The sequence below is a fragment of the Apiospora phragmitis genome (genome assembly GCF_038363925.1).
Source record: "Apiospora phragmitis strain CBS 135458 chromosome Unknown utg000004l:1.0-3135199.0:1.0-3139288.0, whole genome shotgun sequence".
Classification (NCBI taxonomy): Eukaryota; Fungi; Ascomycota; class Sordariomycetes; order Amphisphaeriales; family Apiosporaceae; genus Apiospora; species Apiospora phragmitis.
The window spans coordinates 383,538-398,989 of record NW_027117402.1 but is presented as its reverse complement, the minus strand read 5'-3'; the positions used below and the strand labels follow the sequence as shown (position 1 = coordinate 398,989).

Sequence of the window (15,452 nt, the reverse complement as noted above, 5' to 3'; positions counted from 1 at the left end):
TCAACTAAAGTACGATTGATATAAGATAGCGGCGTCGGTTTTCGGGTTTACGCATTAATGCATAGCGTAAGCAGTATTCATCTATCGTGGCCGTCCTTTCTTCGAAGGTACATGTAAGCATGCTTTGGAGTTAGCGGACAATTCCCACCAATTGTCCGGAATCCCCCGGGCTGACCTGTGTAACCCGCATGCATCTATCTAGATCATTCGGATTGATCATGGGTCCGACCATGTGGACCGGAGAGTACAGCCGCATCCAAAACCCCGGCCCTAACCTTACTATATCCTACCAACCGGGAAGGAGGGAATGCGGTGAGATTGACGTAGGCAACGGAAGCCCGCACGTGGCAAGAATAATGTGTTTTCCATCTAGAATCGTCCAGGCTATTAAGGTAATAATATCCTATACCATTGCTTTTCTGCCAAGGAAATGTCACCATTTGGTTGCTTTGTCGCCCGCCTTGAACCCAACGTTGAGTGCAAGACCTACTGTCTCTAAAGCAGAGACAATGCAATCTTCTTCTCTTTTTGCTATGGCTGAACCGACTTCGGGCGCGGCAAGCGTCCTACAATTCGGCAGTATCGACGACGAGAGCTATGAGCTCCGCGACAAAGAAACTGGACTCAGGGGCGATCCAATCCTAGAGTTTCGCTTCGGCGATCTGTCTAGTAGCAACCTGGAACTTCATTTTGGCGGCGAATGGACACGGGAAAGGAGCCGTTCGAGAGCACTTTCCCGGAGCCGCTCTCGACCGGTGTCCAGCATCTATCAGGACCAGTTTCCGACCGGAATCAAGCTTGTGCTGATCCTGTGCTCTATGGTTCTTGTCCAGTTCGTACTAATGCTGGATCTATCCATCATCGCTACTGTATGTCAATACGTGGACGCTCGTAGCTCCTGGCTAACCATGGTGACAGGCAATACCGAATATCACCAACGAGTTCAACTCGTTGCTAGATGTTGGATGGTACGGGAGTTCATATCAACTTGCAAGCGCTTCCTTGCAGCCCATGACGGGCAAGATATACTCCAATTTCAAATCCAAGGTATGACTGCACGCTCGCAGCCCCTGACTGTGCAGCGCCCTGTTCGCTGACATATTTGATGCTACCAGTGGGCGTTTTTCCTCTTCTTCTTCATCTTCGAGTTGGGATCCCTCCTATGTGCCGTAGCTCAGTCCTCGGTCATGCTCATCGTGGCACGGGCTATCGCCGGGGTGGGCTCTGCTGGTCTTTTGACTGGCGGCCTCACGATCGTTTCAGTATGCTTGCCTAAGCAGAGGCAACCTGGTATGTAAAACCCCCATCCCGCCCTGGCCACGATAGCTGACTTGGTACCTCGTTGAAGCGATGTTGGGCATCATGATAGCCAGTCAGTTACCTTTCACGTTTCACACAACTTGATACTTGTCTGACGAAGAAAACAATAGTTGGACAACTGGGTCAGGCTTCCGGACCACTTATCGGAGGAGCCTTCACCGAGTTTGTCAGCTGGCGCTGGTACGTATATCCGCCCATCAGATAGGGCAGAGGTGTTCCAGAGACTAACGTTTCCTACCAGGTGCTTCTGGATAAACCTGCCGATAGGGGGTCTAATCGCTGGTTTTCTCTTCTTCATCCACATTCCAGACAGAGTAGAGAAGCCAGACAGGGCCAAGATCCTGTCAACCTTCGCTAGCACGATGGACCTCGTCGGGTTCGGCCTCTTTGCGCCCGCGGCGGTCCAGCTGTTGCTGGCTCTCCAGTACGGCGGCAACCAATACGCGTGGGACAGCGCGATGGTCATCGGACTCCTCGCCGGCGGTGTGGCCACGTTTTCCCTGTTCTTCTACTGGGAACACCGAAAGGGCAAGTCCGCCATGGTGCCCCTTTATCTGCTGCGACAGCGGACCGTGTGGAGTAGCTGCACGACCATGTTCTTCAATATTGGCGTGACGAACATCATTTCCTACTATCTTCCGATTTACTTCCAAGCGGTCGAGGATGCCTCGCCGATCACGAGTGGCGTGGACCTCTTGCCCAACATACTCGTCCAGATCGCCTTCGCCATGCTATCGGGCCTCACCGGTTCGTCCAAAGTCGCCCCCCTTTCCCCCGCGGGGAGATGACCACTAACTAGTGCCGCAGTCCAAAGATTCGGCTACTACTGGCCGTGGGTCGTCCTAGGCCCGACCGCCAGTGCAATCGCTTTTGGTCTCATGTCTACGGTCAGGCCCGGCACGGCATCTGCCAGTCGCATTGGCTACCAAGTACTCACCAGCTTTGGTATGGGTGCTGGAACAACAATGGTAAGCACCAACACACTTCTTACATAGGAGGCCCGGCGTTTTGTTCTGTTTTTCTAAGTGCATGTTTTTATCTCTGGCTACAAACACCAACTGACTGGCGAGTATGAGTGCAGCCATTTGTGGTGGTTCAGAACCTGGTACCCCTGGCCCAAACCCCGACGGCTATGGCCATCCTGCTCTTCTGCCAAAACTTCGGCGGCGCCTGTTTCTTGACTTTCGCCTCCACGGTGTTCAACCAGAGCTTACCCAAGGCGATAGCGACCTACGCGCCGGAGGCCAACGTCGAGGCGATTTTGGCGGTTGGGGCCACGGCGTTCCGGCAGGTGGCGCGGGCCAGCGATCTGCCTGGCATAATCATGGCGTACAGCGTGAGCATCAGCTACGTTTGGTATCTGGTCTGCGGCGCGGCGGGTGGCGCGTTGATCACTGGGCTTTTTATGGGTCACAGGGACATCAGGAAAACAGGCAACTCGCCGGCGCCGGCACCATAATCTTACAAGTATCTAATGAATTAACGTTAAAGATAGAGTTTCCTTCTGCATTAGAATATTCTGCAAAACCACTCCATACAAATCATTAGAACTTAGAGAGTTATTGTGCAAAGTGCCCCGTTGCTGCGCTGACATCCCGGAAAACATGATACAAGGCTCGGTTTGCAGCTACGCAGACGAGATAGGTCAAAGTTTTCGTTGTCTAATAATAGCTTTACTGGTTGCGCTCTGCTGACTGTCGATCTCCCGAAACACCTTCTATCGGACATCGGGGTTTGACGCAAAGTCGGTTGATCGGCACATTCCATAAGCAGAGGAGACTGATTTCAAGAGTCATTAACTCGGACATGACATCTTGCTGTCACATGACGTCGGACTCGCTATTACGGCTTTGATTGGATTAGAATCGCGATACCGTCCTTTCCATCTTTGCATGCATGTGTGATAAAGAGAGCGAGTCTGTGGGTTTCCAACTGGAGCTATAGGTAGTTGTTGGAAAAAGATTATACACAGATACTCGTGTCGCTACAATACTCTACACCATGGCGAACTCATTGAAGAAGTTTGGAGAAGTCTTCCCGATACTTGTAGAGGATCTGAGAAGCATTTGTGCCGAGCAGGATAACCTCCCAGATCAGGTTTGGCAATGGTTCGAAAAGGTGTGGCACCGACGAAACTCCTGAAATCGATTGGATATTGCTGTGCGCCGGCTAAAATTTGTTTCTAGACACTACAATATAACGTCGTTGGCGGAAAATGCAACCGCGGCCTCTCCGTGGTCGACACGACCCAGATCCTCCTGGGCCGGGACCTGACCTCCGAGGAGTACTTCCAGCCGGCCACGCTAGGCTGGATGATTGAGCTGCTGCAGGCCATGTTCCTGGTGCTCGACGACATCATGGACGGCTCGGTTACGCGCCGGGGTCAGCCCTGCTGGTACCGCCGCGCCGACGTCGACATGATGGCCGTCAACGACGCGCCCATGCTCGAGAGCGCCATCTACCTGCTGCTCAAGCGGCACTTCCGCGCGCACCCGGCCTACCTCGACCTGGTCGAGACCTTCCACGAGGTCGCCTTCCAGATCGAGGTCGGGCAGACGTACGACATGCTGACGGAGCGGGGGCAAGTCCTCCACGAGTTCGACGAGGCCCGCTACGACGCCATCGTCACCTACAAGACCGCCTACTACAGCTTCTACCTGCCCGTCGCGCTCGCGCTGCACTACACGGGCCGCGCCAGGCCCGCGAACCTGCGCCAGGCCAAGGACGTCCTCGTCGCCATGGGCCGCTACTTCCAGGTCCAGGACGACCACCTCGACAACTTCGCGGACCCGGCCGTGCTGGGCAAGGTCGGCACCGACATCCCCGACGGCAAGTGCTCTTGGCTCGTCGTGCAGGCGCTCCGGCTCGGCACGGCTGAGCAGCGGGCCGTCCTGAAGGCCAACTACGGCCGCGGTGGTGGCGGCGATGCTCAGGGCTGCGAGCGGCGGGTCAAGGACCTTTACGACGAGCTCAGACTCGACGGCGTCTATCGCGAGTACGAGGAGAGAACGGTGGCGGAGCTGCGGGAAAAGATCGCCGCAGTTGACGAGAGTGAGGGCTTGCGAAAGGGCGTTTTCACTGCGTTCCTGAACAAGATATATGGAAGAAAGAAGTAGGATGCTGGGATGGACATGCTACATCCAGTTGGCTACAGTGTGGGTGATAGTTTTCAGAGAAACCCTTGTTCAAACGCAACTCCGCAGAACCATTTGTTAGCCTATGCTGGTAGTAATTACGAGTGGAGTTACTATCCTCAGTCAAATACACCAAGGAGGTTCGGACATGTCTTCTTCGCCACCACTGGTGTTTTCTATCATTCCTAACACATTATTTTGCTTCATTTCCCATTATATTGCTATTCTTCTTCATTTCTTCTGTGTGGTTTGTGGCGTAAGGGCGGAAAACATGATAACGTCACGCTTACAGCTGGCTTTCTCATTGCCGTAGGCAATGCCTGCCCCAAAGTTGAATACAGCAAAATACAGGGTGATTTGAATTTTGGAATGTATAAAATGTAGTGAATAGTCTATATCTATACTCTATGTGGTCCCGTTGATGTTTTGATACTTGACCCCCAACGCCATCATAGTGGTCCGACGCAAGCTAAGCTGGTTCACCACCACCAACCGCCCCGTGCCATCCTGGACTGTATCTAAAGCGCCCACAAATTCATCCAAGTCATTGTCCCGGTCGTCCGTTAACTGCATCCTCGACAAGTCCCGTAGCCGCGCAAACGTCTCCACACTTGGCTCAAGGGCACCCAGCGCGGGGAGAAGCCGGGGCGTGAGCACGACAGTGGCGAGGGGTTGGTGCGCAGGATGCCCTTGTGCGCCCGTAGCTCGGCCTGTAGTTCCGCTTCCGGCACCTTCTGGCCGCCGGAGCGCGAGCACTGGATGATGTACACGGCAGCGTCTTCCACCGGCTGGAAGCTCCCCGGAACCCGGTAACTGACCGTGACAGATGCGTTTCGGCCAGTTGCAACACTTCCCTCGCCCATTATGGAGTTGCTCAGCGCGTGCAACTCGGTCATTTGCACGACGAAGCGCAGCGCTGGGTACCGCGCTGATAGAGCCTCGGCCACTCGAGTTGAGTTCGCATTGACCTTCAAAGCAAAGGACACGCCAATCTTGTCAGCACATCGTCATACAACGTTAAAACCGATCAATCGGGCTTACCATGACGACTCGCGCGTTGCCCAGAGCGTGCCAATCCAACTGGAGTAACAGCTCGACGGCATCGGCATCATCGGCATTCTCGTCTGCATCCCCGATGCATTGGAGATAGGCTCGATACTGCCGCAGGAGCTTTGGCTTCTGTTCACACGCCGCATCAAAGCCGTGGGTAGGACCGAATGCCTGTGTATAAGCACTTCGTGTAGCGCCACTTTGGGGACCACTGTGCTGCTGCTGACCCACAATGGTGGCAGCAGTCATCTAAGAGGCCGAGGGGACAATGGTGTTGGAGAGGAAATTGACGGCGTCGAGGTACGCCACGTTGGTCACAAAGGGGGCTGAAAGACTTGTGTGTGACAGAAGTCCAGGCTGCGGCTCCGAGAGGAAGCCTGCCGAGGCAAGCAGCCGGACATTTCGGGTCAGTTGTGCTTCTGAAACTCCGGCTAACTCGGCAATGTCTTTGGCTGGGACGCTGCCGGTGAGGGGGATGTAGGCGAGCACATGAAAGTCAGCCAGCCACTGCAAACACGCGAGGATCTGACACTGGGTAGCAATATCATGACAAATGGTAAGTGACCCGATAAGACGAAAGAGGAGCCTTGGTCGACAAGACCGGACCTAACTCCAAAGAGGGCAGGTATACTTACCTGATTGGATAGATGTTGAATAAAGTCGGTTGGCTCGGTCAACAGGCTTCGGATCCGATCGGATAAGTGAACGACTTGGCGCTTGGCCTTGTTCACATCCCCTGAACCTTGGCGAACCAGGGCAGACAGCGGGTTGGTCGAAGAAGTATCAGTGCTAGTAATGTCGCCAAGTTGGAACCCGGAACTTTCGCTCAGGGTTTTCACCTCCCGGGACAATTCGTCGGAGCATTGTCCGAGAAGCTCCATCTGGTCTCGAATCATGGCTGGTCGATGAGGGAAGTCAATAATGGGGAACAGCAGGGAATGTTGAGTCGCGGAGGAGAACTCTCGCACACAATCGGAGAAAATACAAGTATTTCAGCAAACGAGGAGGAGGATGCGCCCTTACTCCCTACACGATGTACGGAAATGCCGAATCGAAAACGAAGACACTCAAAAGCGCAGATGCGCATTTCGTAGAAAGTCCGGAGGTCCTCGGTGAGCGTCACAATACATGTGAAGGATGATGGGAATGCCTTTCTAGTAATTGACACAGAATCACTCCGCAGTCTATCTGTCTGTCATCGTGTTTTTTGGAGCATGTTCCCGTATCGACGACCGCGGAGGGCGGTTCTCGACTCCGATCATGAACGTGGCTCCACACGTGGTGAGAGACAGGCATGAAATCCTTCTTGCTGCTAATTCCAGCCGTATTTGAGTCAAGCCCGAGGTTGAACGGAACACGCTCAGTCGCGCGCTCCTTAGGACTCTAGTGTGCTTATAGCGCGGTAAGCGGCGTCAGATTGCTGACAAAACGCCACACTTTGCGAAGGCCACGGCACGGCAAACGCCGTTATCATGAAGAATTAGGTAGGTAGACAAAAGGACCACAGTGCATGGGCGCCCACGGAGCGACTGTGTTCCCGTGACGGGCCGACTCTGTCAGTAGCACAGACTATGTAGACTGGTAACACGGGTTTCCTTAGGGTCATCAGAACTCTGCGATTCATTCGTTCCATTCACTCGTGCTTCCCAAAGCTGTCGTCTAGGCTGGCAACGCCAAGACATGACAGTCGGTGACATGACGGGCACTGGTGGCGATGATCTCTCTCATCGTTAGAGCTGAAAGCTGTTGTGTCCCGCTCACACCCTCCACACACGAAACGTACAACGCTTGGCTTGGTGTTTACCATCCGTCTGACGCCCAGCACGTAGAAGGCATATTTTCTGCTTCCACGATGGATTTTGGCTGCATCTGCGAACGAATCGGACTTTTCAGACATTGAAATTGTCCGAATCGGTCAGCCAGCCGTTGGGCGGCTTGGTGCCAGCTGAGGGCGAGGGAGCATCATCCCCGCCTTTTCTGGATTCTACCACTACCTGAAGATAAGACATTATGGCCGAATCTGACTCATCGGCCACCCCTAGTTGGGTTCCGCATCCAAATGCCCTCTTGTAATGTGATTGGCTCAGCTGGATGAAGGATTATGCAGGTAAGCAGAAATTGGATCTGGACCCTTGGCTCCAGGATTCTGGATTCTGCAAGTAAGCTTTTATCTGACCTAGACGGCAACGTGTTTCGATGATCGGACAACAATTTACGAGGGAGCCAACCCTCCTGGCTAGACGGGGCAACCCTCTCATCAGAACCAACAGTCGCTGGGCTGAAACAGAAGTCATGTAGGACAAGCTTTACCAAGCCCTAGGAAAGCTTGATATAATTAGCTACCTGCATTCCCCGTAAGAGGGTGAATGTGGGAATTCAAAGCAGGTTGGTAATATAACGCGCGTTAAAGCTTGCAGATCAACCCCATAGATATTTGCTTTGCATTTCCCCGCGAACAGGTTGTACGAAACCTTGGCTGAGCCACCACAGACAGTCCATTGGAAAAGATGTCCAAGTATGATAAGATCACCTTTGCACCGCCCACCCGCGCCGACACGGGCGACGGCCTGGGGCGCAAGATGCGGGACAGCTGCCGGGCCTGCGCCAACTCCAAGGTGAAGTGTCGCAGGGAGAAGCCCACCTGCTCCCGGTGCGCGAAGCGGAAAGTGCCCTGTGAGTACCTCCCGACCAAGCGAGGCGGTCGGAAGAGCCTCCGGCCGCGCAGTCCCTCGTCTCTCTCGGACTCGGCCGGGGGCGGCAACGAAGATAATACTGCTGATGATCCGGCTTGGGGACGGGCTGCATCGACATCGACCTCTGCGTCAGCAACTTCAGCACCCGCGCCCAACGGCAGCGAGTCCGATGTTACTGCCAGCATCACAGTCGCCTCGCACTTGCCATCACCGTCGCTGGCTGGCTGGTTTACCCCTACTGAGCCCAACCCTGCTGCTCCACAGAGTGTTCCGCCAGCGCCCATGGCTTCCATGGAATCTGAACCCCTGCAACACTCGGCCTCAGTCCACCATTTGTCGGGGCTGTTTGAACAGACCCCTCATCAGCCACTCACATCTGATGCATCTGCTCCCATGTCAGGCGTGCCTACCGAGATGGGCCACTATCTGGATGCCTCTTTGGCATTCCTAGACCTGGACATGGATATGGACTTGGATTCATGCGGTTCTGACTTCTTGGACATGGGGCAGCTGGACTTCTACAGCTGCAATGCCGATACTTGGGGACTAGACCACATGACATCGGCGCCACGATCCCCATCACACGACAATGACGGCAGCAACCACAGTGGCCACGGAAACACATCTTCGATCAACATGGAGTTTAGCATGATGCATGAAAACCTGCCCATCACTATATCCGGTACTGCTGAAAAAAGCAAAAAGGACTTTGATGTGACGCCTCGTAGTGTGCCGGAACCACACTCATGCTCATGTATGGTCCAAGCCCTGAGCCTGACGAAGCAGCTCTTCCCGCCGCGACCTCGGAAGTCGACAGGAACACCTCCAACGCCCACGAAGTCTTCTGGCCTGTCCATCGAGGCCGTCATGGCCCAGAACGATGCCATTATTGAGGCGGCTACGGAGATGCTCGAGTGCGGATGCGCGGAGGACGACTATCTATTGGTCATCATGCCCCTGATGGTGCTCAAAGTTCTCGACTGGTACGCCGCGGCCGCTCGCCCAATGAGCGATCCTGCATCCCTTTCGCTGCCGTCACCCTCGTCATCCAAGGCCAACTCACCACCCCTAGCAGCGACGGCCTTGACTAAAGCAGCTACGTCAGACTCCTCTTGCAAGGTGCCAACGCCTACAAGTAACCCCCCCTCGTTGTCCGATTCGGCGTTGTCACTACCCATCGCGGACTACGCGGAACAGGTGCTCCAGGGCCCGTCCACCGTGATCATCGACGGCTACCTGATCGACGGGGAGGACTCGGAGCGGATGGCGGCGCAGCTGGTCCTGAGCAAGCTGCACCGCGCGCAGCGCCTCGTGAACCAGCTGTCGCACAAGCTGAAGAGCCAGGCGGCGAAGAAGCGGCAACTGCAGGCCGCGTCCTCCGATGCGGGTGACACGACGAGCAGTTTCCTGCTGGGCATGGAGGCGACAGCAGGTGGAGGAGTCGGGATGCGCCTGCCGCTTTCTTACTCAGTCTTGGACGAACTCAGTGTGGACTTGCGGCGGCGGCTTAGACGGTTATCGACCGAGATCGTGGATCAATTACGGAAGTATAGAGATGATTAGAATTTTACAGGACTATCGTATACAGAAACCTAAAACATGAACTATATAAGTACATAACCTAACCCCTTAACAATCGCTTCATTCTACATAGCTATCAAAAATAATACAGGTTACCGCGTTTCGTGCCTCGTGCCTCATACGCCGCGGCCCCATTGATGGTCCCATCTCTGTGTTTTCACTCTTCCCTTTGATTACTTCGATCCATACCATGTCAGCCCAACTTGAATACCTGGGACAACAGTGTATAATTCGGTTGGCCTACGCATAGCGCAGCTATCGTATCTCCAGGGTTGACTTTGCCTCGAACTGAGTCTGAAAAGAACCGCTGCACTGCTCGCCTATTCGATACGAAATACGGTATCTACACGCCGTTTGAAGTCGGGGTTTTTGCAAAATCACATCATCGATAACGGTCGGGCGTGAGATTTCGCAAGTAGCCTATCATCAAACACACTGCTTTGGACTAACACCCTTGGCGATCGTGAGTGTGTGTGAGAGATGACAAGTCTTACTAGATCCAGTCCAGGCACTTAGCCAAGGGAGGCTTATTTGCTAGGCCAAAAGCCAAGGAAAATGCTTATCGCCACCCATGGAAAGCTTATTGCCACCGTGCCGCCCTGCTCTGGCCGTAAGGAGTGTGGGATTGGGAGGATGCATGTTTGTTCCAGACAGTCAGCCACGTGTTTTCGTGGCGGTCTTACAGTAAACAGGGATGTCCTGAACGATGCTCCACTAATTCGTACCGCGCTCATCGGGTGGGGTGTGCAGCACGCAGTATGCAGGCAGAGTTGGATTTGGAGTGCATAGTGTCTGGTCTTCGCTTCGGCACTGTGGCGTGAATCTGGGACAAAAAGTGCTACCTGAATTGCCTAAAGAGATAAAGGGGGGTAACACGCGACCGGACCCACCGGGTATTAGTTACCTGAAATCAAGTCTGGAATCCTACGCGAGTGGTAATAACATACTACTATGTAGAGAATCCTACCATGCGGGGTCATGTAGAGTTTCTAGAAAGAAGCCCTGCCGATCAGCACCTGCCATCTGCAATAGGTTCTATTTTGAGAGCCAAGTCGCCCTGCCCGTAAACGGCATCTTTCCGAGAGCCAAGTAGCCAACCAGCCAACCAGCCCCCAAGCTGGAAACCACCAACAACAGCTAGGGCTTTCTCAAATCCGTTACTTGTATTGTGATTGGGTAATACGGTGCAGTGTATCTTGAGTACCCCCCTAAAGTACTACAATGCATGTCGTATAGAGACACCAAGGACTACCACACCGAGGCCATGGAAACCAACGTCACTCGGAACCCGACAAACAATCATCGCTAGGCATCCGCTTAAGAGTTGTGTATGGGGCTGATACGTCTATTCGCGGTGTTTGAATCTATCTGGAGTCCTACGTCGGCTTGTTTATTCCGATGTGTATTATCTACTAGTGCGCGGCATAAATCGTATGTGTGTATCGTTATTTTCAAGTCTGCCCTCCTCTTCCCCATGTCTAGTCTGAAGGGGCCATACCAGTAATACATAGGTAGTTCTAGTGTGGCCCGAACATCTTGTCATAGTCAAACTCCGACCAGCGGATATCGGGGCACAGTCCCGCAAACTTCCAAACCCCGTCCTCGCCCCTTGCGGTACCACATGGTCGCGCCGCCATGGGCATGGCCCTTGAGCGCGACCTCCTTGAGGGAGGCATCCGTGTAGCGCTGATGGGCGACGCGGACCTGGTGCCACCCGCGGATCTCGTTGTCGGCCGTCTTCTCCCAGCGCGAGGCCCCGCCGATGAAGTGCTGCGTCTTCAGCAGCGGGTCCCCGAGGAAGCGCGGGCTCGAGGCGAGCGGGACGAACTCGTCGGCGGGCATGCTCTCCCAGAGCTGGCCCATCACGTGGGTGTAGTCGACCTGCGGGATGCCGGAAATGCGGTCTCAGTCAGCATTAGGTATGCACGATGACCAGCGACAGAAAGTTTCTGTGAAAGATAGTAGAACGATCCGCGGTAAAGTCCGCGCGAAAGATGTCCGACACGAAAGTCCGTGTGTGCTGCACAACTCGTTTTCTTATCTTACCCGCATGGTGGGCGCTAGGCACCCTCGTAGTCGTCCCCAGTCCTAGAATTCAGCCTCATTAGCTTATCAGCTCTCCCAGCTACTGCTTGGCCGGAGGGACTGAACACAGCCGCCAGCGGGGTGGATCTTCTTCCTCGCAGGATTCTGCCTGCTTACCTTGGTATCGAAGCTCTCGGCCCATTCGAAAAGAGCTGCTTGACACTCAATCACCTCTTCTGGAGTAGGTTGCGCCGACATGTCGGGGTTGTAGGATGATTGTGGGGTTCGACGGTTGCTCAATGATACTATTCCGTTGATGGCGGCTGTATGTAACGAGTTAGATGATGGTGGTGGAAATACTCTTGACAACCGTAGAGGAATATATGGATACGTCTCGTTTCTCGGGCAAGTAATCCCGAACGAAGTCTGTATCATTCATGTCGGTCTCCGAGCTCTTTGTATTTCCGCGATGAGTTGAGCAAGGACTCCGGCCCCTCCATACTTTGCCCTTCGGCAAACGGACACGGCATCTCACCAATTCAGTTATTGCCTCCGCTCAAACAAGCAACTATCTGTAATGAGTCCGTCCGTAGGGCACGATGTCGAGACACAGACATCGGTGGCTTCACGGACAACTGGAAAATTGGAAACGTCCGGATTGCAGGTTGCAAACCATCTTAAGGTCATGTATTTCAAGGTTCTCAATAGAAATTGAATTATAGCGTCCGGTAACTGTGATAGCCATCTGTCTTTAGTGCCATCCCAGTTCTGCAACATCAATACTTACTTCACAATTTCTACACTCTGATCAACATGGTTTCCACCAGCAAGCCCCTCCCCTTCCGCCTCGACGGCAAGGTGGCCCTGGTCACCGGCTCCGGCCGCGGCATTGGCGCCGCCATGGCGACCGAGCTGGGCCGCGCCGGCGCCAAGGTGATCGTCAACTACGCCAAGTCCAAAGAGCCCGCCGAGAAGCTCGTCGAGGAGATCAAGAAGCTGGGCACCGACGCCGTGGCCATACAAGCCGACGTCGGCAAGGTCCCCGAGACCGTCCGCCTCTTCGACGACGCCGTCAAGGTCTGGGGCGGGCTCGACATTGTCTGCTCCAACGCGGGCGTGGTCTCCTTTGGTCATCTCGAGGAGGTTACCGAGGTATGTATGACTGTTTGCTTGCTTTAAACTCAAGTGTTTGTGAATAAAAAACCATTATGTGACCGCTGACACGAAATCTCTAAAACCTGCAGGAGGAGTTCGACCGCGTCTTCGCCATCAACACGCGCGGCCAGTTCTTCGTCGCGCGCGAGGCGTACAAGCACCTGAACGAGGGCGGCCGCATCATCCTGATGAGCTCCAACACGGCCAACGCGTTCGCGGTGCCGCGCCACTCGGTCTACGCCGGCTCCAAGGGCGCCATCGAGTCGCTCGTCAAGACACTCAAGCTCGACTGCGGTAAGAAGAAGATCACCATCAACGCCGTCGCGCCCGGCGGCACCGTCAGCGACATGTTCCACGATGTCTCGCAGCACTACATCCCCGGCGGCGAGAAGTACACGGCCGAGCAGCGACAGGAGGTATGTGTTTTTTTTTTTTCCTTTTCTTTCCGCCACTCTCTGCCTTGGCCAAAGGGACAGAGGTAAATAACTAATTTTACTAACCCCGTAACAGATGGCGGCCCATGCATCGCCCTCGTCCGTAACGGGTGGCCGGTCGATGTTGCGAATGCTGTCGTCTTCTTGGCCAGCAGGGAAGGCGAGTGGATCAACGGCAAGGTGATTGGTGTTGATGGTGGAGCTTAAAGGCATGTAGAGGAGTAGTAGCATGTAACAGGGCTCTCTTTGGGCCGACTTTAGAGATACGATGAGCCTCTAGTCAATATAACGGCCTTTCCTTTACCTCTCTACAGTACGAGACAAATAGAGTAGAGATAAAAAACTCCATGAACAGGTTACCCAAAGAGATCGTGGACTTAGTGATGAAAGTATGACTGTCTACTCAATGTGTTGGTATCCGCCAGATCTACTTTCTCAATAGTCATCGATTTTCTCTACATATCATCTTGATCAATATGCCCGAAATCATCTAGAGGTTTAAAAACTTTTATGAAGACTGTATTGTATGACTTGATCAAAATTAGATATACATCAGTGGCCCACGTTCTACAACAAATCCGATATAGCAATGCCGATTTAAGATACCTGGATAAGTCTCTACTGACGCAGAGATTGTCACAGCTGAGTGGAATTTGCGAGCAACTTATACATAGTATCAACGTGTGTATATTGTTCATCCTAAATGGATGGTCTAGAACTACAATAACCCCCAGCGAAATATCAAACGCCAAACCACTTCTTCACACCCGTCCGCATCTCAAACCCGACCTTCCCGTCCTCAGCCAGCTTCCGCAATACCTCGTCCGTGAACGGCTCGAGCGCCAGTATCCGGACATCCTCGCTCACCGCGCCGCCATGCATCAGCAGCACCAGCTCGCCCGTGGTCACGGTCCCGCGCTTCCCCGGCCCAGCGGCCTGGCCGATGCGCTGGAGCGTCGTCAGGACGAGGTTCTCCCGCCGGACCTTACCGCCGATCTCCAGCTTGAGCTTGAGGCGCAGGTTCGGGACCACATCGCCGTGGGCCGGGTACCCCTTCTCGCAGTCCTGCGGTTGCATGATGTCGCGCCAGGTCGCCATGAGCAACCCCAAATCCTCGACGGCGCTGGTGCCGTGGCCCAGCACGTTGTCGCCCGTGAACATGGCGTTCTCCTCCTCGAGGACGAAGCACATGTGGTCGTGCGAGTGGCCCGGGCTGTGCAGGGCCCGCACCGTCGCGCCCTCGACGCGGAAGACTTGGCCGTCGGCGATGGGCTGCTGGTCGGCGGCGGGGGAGTTCTTGTAGATGGCCTCGGTGAGGTGGGGGTAGGTGGCGACCAGGTCCGGGACGCCGCCCATGTGATCGCCGTGCCAGTGTGTGAGGAGGACATGGGACAGCTGGATGTCTAGTTTTTCCAGGGTAGAGGCGATCAGATCGATCCATTCGGGTATGCCTTGGCCCGTGTCGATGATCAGTCGCGAACGGCCAGTCCCGACGATGTAAGTGTTCGTCCCTTGTAGGGTAAACTGCCAAGGGGAGGTTTGTTAGCTTTGTCCGTCTATCATTGCCGAACAACAGAGGGTATCTTGGGTTTCGTTTACCTTTCCTGGGTTCTGTCCCAATATGCGGATTACTCGAGGACTGATCTGTTGCACATCCTCTAATCTCGGCAGACTCTTGAGCTGCCCATCGAGATAGTCTTGGAATGCACAGACGTTCAAAGTCTGGTTGATTTGCTGGTAGCCGCCCCTCGCCGCCCATGTTGTCAATTTATCGGCTTACTTTGCCGTAAACAGGTTGATAGTTGTGCATCAGAGGGTATTCTTAAGCGGATGAGTAGGGGATGAATGAGCAGATGGGGAACATTTTCTCTACGCCTACCTGGGTCATATACTTGTCACTGAATCACCATGCCATGTCAACCACGTGAACTGACCTGGCGCTAATGCAAATGGATAGCGTGGCCGAGGTTCTGGGTCGGCCCAATTGAAATGACGGGCTGAATAGTCAGACTCATCTATCAAGTTGTCATATCATTCTCAGCTAGAGTAAGCCCAAGTCC

The 15,452-nt window shown here is 54.2% G+C and overlaps 8 protein-coding genes across 8 annotated transcripts; 4 read left to right on the top strand and 4 right to left on the bottom strand.

Annotated features, from left to right (window-relative positions):
* Nucleotides 1-509: 509 nt before the first annotated feature.
* On the top strand, nucleotides 510-2,779 carry PG994_003289 (uncharacterized protein; the record flags this gene model as incomplete). Its single annotated transcript, XM_066854698.1, has 7 exons — nucleotides 510-869; nucleotides 919-1,047; nucleotides 1,116-1,290; nucleotides 1,431-1,500; nucleotides 1,562-2,067; nucleotides 2,128-2,288; nucleotides 2,402-2,779. 7 exons carry the CDS (start codon nucleotides 510-512, stop codon nucleotides 2,777-2,779), a joined length of 1,779 nt encoding a protein of 592 aa, XP_066718976.1.
* A 542-nt stretch (nucleotides 2,780-3,321) lies between these two features.
* PG994_003288 (farnesyl pyrophosphate synthase) lies at nucleotides 3,322-4,436 on the top strand (the record flags this gene model as incomplete). Its single annotated transcript, XM_066854697.1, has 2 exons — nucleotides 3,322-3,438; nucleotides 3,507-4,436. 2 exons carry the CDS (start codon nucleotides 3,322-3,324, stop codon nucleotides 4,434-4,436), a joined length of 1,047 nt encoding a protein of 348 aa, XP_066718975.1.
* A 581-nt stretch (nucleotides 4,437-5,017) lies between these two features.
* Nucleotides 5,018-5,753, bottom strand: PG994_003287 (uncharacterized protein; the record flags this gene model as incomplete). The annotated part of the gene is made up of 2 exons (XM_066854696.1): nucleotides 5,018-5,422; nucleotides 5,496-5,753. 2 exons carry the CDS (start codon nucleotides 5,751-5,753, stop codon nucleotides 5,018-5,020), a joined length of 663 nt encoding a protein of 220 aa, XP_066718974.1.
* On the bottom strand, nucleotides 5,754-6,400 carry PG994_003286 (uncharacterized protein; the record flags this gene model as incomplete). The annotated part of the gene is made up of 2 exons (XM_066854695.1): nucleotides 5,754-6,110; nucleotides 6,140-6,400. The coding sequence occupies 2 exons, from the start codon at nucleotides 6,398-6,400 to the stop codon at nucleotides 5,754-5,756; spliced, it is 618 nt and encodes a 205-aa protein (XP_066718973.1).
* A 1,611-nt stretch (nucleotides 6,401-8,011) lies between these two features.
* On the top strand, nucleotides 8,012-9,760 carry PG994_003285 (uncharacterized protein; the record flags this gene model as incomplete). The annotated part of the gene is made up of 1 exon (XM_066854694.1): nucleotides 8,012-9,760. The coding sequence occupies one exon, from the start codon at nucleotides 8,012-8,014 to the stop codon at nucleotides 9,758-9,760; it is 1,749 nt and encodes a 582-aa protein (XP_066718972.1).
* Nucleotides 9,761-11,323: 1,563 nt separating this feature from the next.
* On the bottom strand, nucleotides 11,324-12,061 carry PG994_003284 (uncharacterized protein; the record flags this gene model as incomplete). The annotated part of the gene is made up of 3 exons (XM_066854693.1): nucleotides 11,324-11,659; nucleotides 11,825-11,866; nucleotides 11,981-12,061. The coding sequence occupies 3 exons, from the start codon at nucleotides 12,059-12,061 to the stop codon at nucleotides 11,324-11,326; spliced, it is 459 nt and encodes a 152-aa protein (XP_066718971.1).
* Nucleotides 12,062-12,559: 498 nt separating this feature from the next.
* Nucleotides 12,560-13,599, top strand: PG994_003283 (uncharacterized protein; the record flags this gene model as incomplete). The annotated part of the gene is made up of 3 exons (XM_066854692.1): nucleotides 12,560-12,955; nucleotides 13,048-13,378; nucleotides 13,469-13,599. Coding segments are annotated over 3 exons (858 nt in total), but the record flags the coding sequence as incomplete, so codon positions are not given.
* A 534-nt stretch (nucleotides 13,600-14,133) lies between these two features.
* On the bottom strand, nucleotides 14,134-15,151 carry PG994_003282 (uncharacterized protein; the record flags this gene model as incomplete). Its single annotated transcript, XM_066854691.1, is given in 3 exon segments — nucleotides 14,134-14,916; nucleotides 14,992-15,089; nucleotides 15,106-15,151. The coding sequence occupies 3 exon segments, from the start codon at nucleotides 15,149-15,151 to the stop codon at nucleotides 14,134-14,136; spliced, it is 927 nt and encodes a 308-aa protein (XP_066718969.1).
* Between the last annotated feature and the right edge of the window lie 301 nt (nucleotides 15,152-15,452).